Source organism: Halichoerus grypus, chromosome 8 (genome assembly GCF_964656455.1).
Source record: "Halichoerus grypus chromosome 8, mHalGry1.hap1.1, whole genome shotgun sequence".
Lineage (NCBI taxonomy): Eukaryota > Metazoa > Chordata > Mammalia > Carnivora > Phocidae > Halichoerus > Halichoerus grypus.
In genome coordinates this window covers 114,383,167-114,389,166 of record NC_135719.1, presented here as the reverse complement: position 1 = coordinate 114,389,166, position 6,000 = coordinate 114,383,167, and the positions used below count along the sequence as shown (strand labels likewise).

Sequence of the window (6,000 nt, the reverse complement as noted above, 5' to 3'; positions counted from 1 at the left end):
CATTTTCTGCTGTTAAGATTCAGGCTATATTCAACAGGGAAAAATTACAGATTGATAACAAGTGTAATGGAGATGTGGCGAGTCCCTTGTAAATACTGTTAGTAGGAATGTAAACTGGCAATCTTTTTGGAGTTCGATTTGGCAATAATTAAAACTTTTTATATATATATGTATGTGTATATATACACACATACACTGTCCAACATGCAAATTCATGTGTAGATTTATCTAACAGAAATACCAACCTAAAGTGAGCCAAGATACACACACACAAGTCAACACAGCATTATTTGAAATAGTGAAAAATGAAATGAACCTGTGCAGAGAAGAGGCCCCAGTGCAAGCCTGAGACTGCAGTCCTGAGACAGGCCTGCTTGCAAGGCTGGCCACTGGCTGCCATCTGGGAACCTGGCTGGTGACCAGTTCCCTGCACTGAAACAAAGCTTTCCCTGAAAACCCAAACCTGTATATGAAGCCATTATGGAAATGACCTACTTTACAACCCAGAGCACCAACCTGCACGGAGACTCAACTGGTTTTAACCTTTCCTTACTGCTTAAGTCACTGCAAAATAGGGTTTTACTGCTTGCAGTCATAAGTACTCCTCTGGATTTCCATTTCTGTTGGCTTATATAAAATGACACTGAAATTATACGCAAGAGCCCTAAATTTGTATCCCAGATGCATCACTCACTAACTCTGTGAATGTGGGCAAGGCACTTACCATCTTAAGATAGTTTCTCCATAGTACAAGTGAAATGATACTTTGTCTTTTGCTTAAGTATTATTATGAAAAAATAGAGGCCAACTCACTGTGTTAGTGGTACAATGTTTGTAAATGTTAATGATCAGACAAGTTTTAGCAAATAACCTAGTACACAAGAGGCCAATGTTATCTCCAAGTGCCCCAACCCTAGAATGTTTAAATCCCAGAAGCTCTGTCCAATGTCCACATTATGAAAACTGTCCCATCTACTACCAGGAACATCTGAAATCAGAGGAAATAATTTTGTTTAGTAGCTAATGTGATAGCATACATTCTAATAAACAAAAGTTTACTTGGGCTAGCATCAGTATTTTTATTTTAAGATTACAGATTTCACACATTTTTACTCACAGGACATTTGCAAAATTCCTGAATATACAATGCTGGAAAACCACCTGGAGTATAATCAACTGTAAGACAGGCTGAGCCAACCACATGGTGTGGAGATAGTCTGCTAGTGGCAGCAATTCAAACAACATGGCTTAAGTGATCTCCATTTAAATGTCTTAAGTGAGAAATTAACAGAGGCACATCCACAAAGCTTAGAAATCTTTTTCTGTGAGTATCATCTATTCTGTACCATAGACACATTCTGGAATTTACATTACCACTCCTAAAGGTTTTGTTAGAAATAATTAGTATTTAGTAGTTAGGGGTGTATTTAGTATTTAGTAATTAGTATTTGGTATTCAGTCAGTTAAGTGGCCAACTTTTGAGGATTCTCCCACCCTCTCCCTCTGCCCCACCAGCCGCACACGTGTGCACATGCGCGCTCTCTCTAAAAATAAATAAATCTTTAAAAAAAATTAAAAAGAAATAATTAGTATTTAAATGTTGTAGTTAAACAATGTACTGAACTAATCATATATGTATACATATGGACACATGCATACATATATCTATACATACACATATATACATAAATGTTAGGCCAAAGGGAGCTTTAAAACAAGCACCAAAGACTATTTAATTGATAGGAGAAGTAGAAACTGGGCTTCCTAAGTATCAATCATGTAAGTTACTGACCACTGAAGTTTCATATGTTCAAAAATAGAGCAAATAAGGCAAAAACTGTATTGTACTTAACCATACAATATATAAAAGAGTTAATACACATCATAAACAAATCCATTACCATACTATAAATGTAATTAGCCACTTGCATGTAATAAACATTACTACTTCAAGAACAAGTATTTTAAATAGCTAATATCAGAACTGTAAGAAGTATAACATCACAAAAAGTTATAGGAAACAATAACCTGCAAATAACAGGATTATTTCTATTACATTCTAAATCCAAATTTTATTTCCATTTATGCAGATTTCATAAAAGGAAATGTTAAAATTAATTCTTGAAGTAAATTCTTATTTCTAATTTTTTGTTCCTTTATAAATCTAGAGCAATGTTAAGATATTGCCGTTTCAGAGAAATAACCTATAGTTTCCCAGAAGAATTATTTTTAATACTGGCAGTCTTCCTGTTCAATATACAAAATATAAATCTTTTCTTCTGTCACAGATGTTAAGAATTCTTCACCGGGTTCTTTGTTCTGCATTTTCTTTTCCTCTTGGGCACAGTGAACTCTAAAGACATAAAATTAATAAGTCTGTCAGGTCTACAAAATAATACTTTAACTGATAATACATTTAAACGATACAGCTGTTTAATTGGAATACCCTCACAACAAAAAATCCTAAACCTAACATATACATGATTCTTTCCTTCAAAATGATACTGCAGTTGAAAACTTGCTAAAGTAGATTCTAGTCTTCCTAAATCCTTATTTAATAATAAGCTACTTTGAAGCGGTTTCATATGGGTGAGCTCTCCCTAAACTATAGGACGGTGCAATAAGAGACAGAGTGATTAAGATTTGAATTTCATTTCAATTAAACCTGAAAATGTAACCCAAATCACTAGTACCATACATCTTTTTCTATTATTATTTTTATTATTATGTTCAATTAGCCAGCATATAGTACATCATTAGTTTTTGATGTACTGTTCAACAATTCCTTAGTTGCGTATAACACCCTGTGCTCATCACATGTGCCCTCCTTAATACCCATCACCCAGTTACCCCACCTCCCTCTCTTCTGTAACCCTTAGTTTGGTTCCCAGAGTCCAGAGTCTCTCATCGTTTGTCTCCTTCTCTGATTTCTTCCCATTCAGTTTTCCCTCCCTTCTCCAGTGGTCCTCCATGCTATTCCTTATGTTCCATATATGAGTGAAATCATATGATAATTGTCTTTCTCTGCTTGACTTATTTCACTTAGCATAATCCCGTCCAGTACATCTTTTTGGCTATGACAGCAGATGCCACAACCAACACTCAAATAAGTGTTTATCTAGAAACAGCTGTGAACCTAAAAATTACAAATCATTAAAAACAAAGAAAACAGAAAATACAAAAACATGAAAATTATGAAAGATGTAAAGAAACAAAATATTCCCCACTAATGAAAAACAAAAGAAGAGTGATAGGAAAAGGAACGAGAAAAGACAAAGAAGAAAGTAAGAAGAAAAAGAGATTCCAGGAATCTCCTAGGTTCCTAGAAGACAGCAGCGACCAGGATGGAGTGCAGCAGGCCAAGAGAGCAAACTGTCCAGTAAGGCAGGTCAGAGGTCAGCAAGAAAGTTCTTTAAAAATATGAAAATGACAAAATCCCTAATGTGTTTGAGTATCCCAACAGGAGATTTACACAACTGAGGAAGAGTTTGAAGATAAATTCGTGTTAAGTCTATAGAAAAAATAAATTAGTAAGACAAAAAGTTATCACTCTCTAGGGAAAACAATAAATGTACAGAGTAAGTCACAGTACATTACATGGCTCTGTTGTCAATAATATTTTATAAATGCAGAATACCGACATAGCTAAAATAATTACACTGGAAGGCTGGGGCCTGGGAAGCATACATGTGCTTGAAGTGGGAGGTGAAGAATATATTAAAGAAAACTATACCCTTGCCTTCCTCAGTGGAAAGTCAAGAGATAATCCACAGAACTAAAACATAAAGAAGTGATAAAATACAAATTTTTAAAGACATAGAGGTAAATACCAAAACAATAAAGAGTCAAAAGTGATGAACCGTTGAACACTACATCAAAAACTAATGATGTACTGTATGTTGGCTAACTGAACATAATAAAAAATAAATAAATAAAAATTTAAAAAGAAAAATGGGAGTCAAAGTCAGAAGACTGTAGTTTCTTATAATGAATATTATAAAATTATTTGAATTAAGTCGTATGCATATGTCATTATAATTTAACCAAATTTTTAAAAATCACAAACTAACAGATTTTATTTATTTTTTTAAAGATTTTATTTATTTGACAGAGACACAGCGAGAGGGGGAACACAAGCAGGGGGAGTGGGAGAGGGAGAAGCAGGCCTCCTGCTGAGCAGGGAGCCCAATGCGGGGCTCGATCCCAGGACCCTGGGATCATGACCTGAGCCGAAGGCAGACACTTAACGACTGAGCCACCCAGGCACCCCACAAACTAACAGATTTTTAAATTGGACTTGCCAAAGATTCATAAAGGTGTGTTTGTTTATTTAACTGTTTACTCAAAAAAAGCTACCAATCAAGACTGGAAAGAAACTACAGTCTGAAACTCATCACAAGATTGTAAAGGACTATTTTATGCTGACATAAGCAAATCACAGAAGCACTCACATTTCTGAAGGAACAAATATTCCTTGTAAAATGTCTATTCTTTGTCTTCTATATACTTCTATAACACCGTTTCTCTCTACCATAATGAACTGGGCTGTTTTTCTCCCTAACTAAACTCTAAGGTCCTTGAAGGCACAGACTGATCTGATTCATTCAACAAATACTTAAGTCCACTATGGGCCAGTCACTGTGCTCAGATCTATAATAACTGTGATCAAAATAAAATGGTTCTTAAATTCCAGTAGTATATATCTTTATAGCCCTGTACATAGCTAAGTGTTTGAAACATGATAGGCACTCAGGATATGCTTGCTGAATGAATATAAAACCAAATGAAAAAAAAAGTCGTTACGCATTATTAACACACATTATATTCATTATCATTGATGGATTACCAATTATCAAGCCTAGCCTGCTAAATGTAACTTATTCTCTGTAATACTATAATTATTACTAGAGACAGTCTTATTTAAACTGTTGTTTAATAAACACTACAAATTATGAAAACTACAACACTAAAAGGTATAGCCATTTTAACTTATGTCATGCAATTTACAACTATTTAGTTACAATCATCATTCCATAGGTGAAAATTTTACATTCAAATTTGAAATAACTATTTTTTAACAATAAAATCTCTTTAAAGTTATATTCAGAAATTTGTATTTTGGGAACCTTGCCCTTTGTTAGGAATACATTCCAGACATCCTCATGATGAGGTATATTCACGTACTAATAATGGTATTTTACCTATCCTTCACTTCTCACCTCAACTGACCACTACCTCTCCTTTCCATTTATTTATTGTATTAACATTTACTTTTAAGTGTCATGATTAATACTAAAATTCTCCAATGTGTCAAAGAAAAAAAGCATCACAAGAACACAGAGCTAATCACCATGCTCTTCAAGGGTTCTAAATCTTAATGCTCTCTGAGCATAACTTTTCATCAGTATTTGACAAAATTTCATCTGTACCTGTTTCACTAACACTTTCATTGTCCTCTTCTTCTTCTGTAATTACAGGCATACTCAGCCTTAACGATTTATCTTCTTTATGTACATTCTGCATGTTATCTGGAAATAGTTGGGAAAATAATTTCATACAAAAACAAAGAATGTTAATCTTTGAGAAAAATTTTTACAAAATAATGTAATTACTACAACATAAAAATTAGATATTTAAACTAAATGCGAAAATTGGAATGGTAAAGAGAAATATGCATTTTAAAATACATTTCTATTTTTAAGTATTATATTTGTATCTCTGCTTTGAAAATAATCTAATTCTTATCATTAAAGTAAAGAAAAGGGAGAAAAGGGAAAAAATGACAATATTATTTAAACTGCTGTTTAATAAACACTACTCAAGCTTTATCACACACATTATGGGTTATATCTGCAGATATCAGGGAATAATCGTGTGTCTTATTTCAACTTTGTTAACTAATCACAAATGTAATTTTAAAGGTAATAGCCTTGTTTTTGAATGTATACTTTCTCTTCTCACTACATCTGCTCTATAAAATAGATTTCTCTAATCATAACT

At 33.5% G+C, this 6,000-nt stretch overlaps 1 protein-coding gene across 3 annotated transcripts in view; it reads right to left on the bottom strand.

Annotated features, from left to right (window-relative positions):
* Positions 1-1,065: 1,065 nt before the first annotated feature.
* SNAPC1 (small nuclear RNA activating complex polypeptide 1) overlaps positions 1,066-6,000 on the bottom strand; it is a 29,996-nt gene continuing 25,061 nt past the window's right edge. For 2 of the 3 annotated variants that reach the window (XM_078053788.1, XM_036067726.2), the window contains 2 exons: positions 5,430-5,528; positions 1,066-2,353 (listed from right to left, as the gene is read on the bottom strand). In XM_078053788.1, coding sequence (XP_077909914.1) covers positions 2,292-2,353; positions 5,430-5,528 — 161 coding nt within the window. In that variant the 3' untranslated portion in view covers positions 1,066-2,291. The remainder of the gene's footprint in view (positions 2,354-5,429; positions 5,529-6,000) is intronic. The other variant, XM_078053789.1, reaches the window with a different exon arrangement.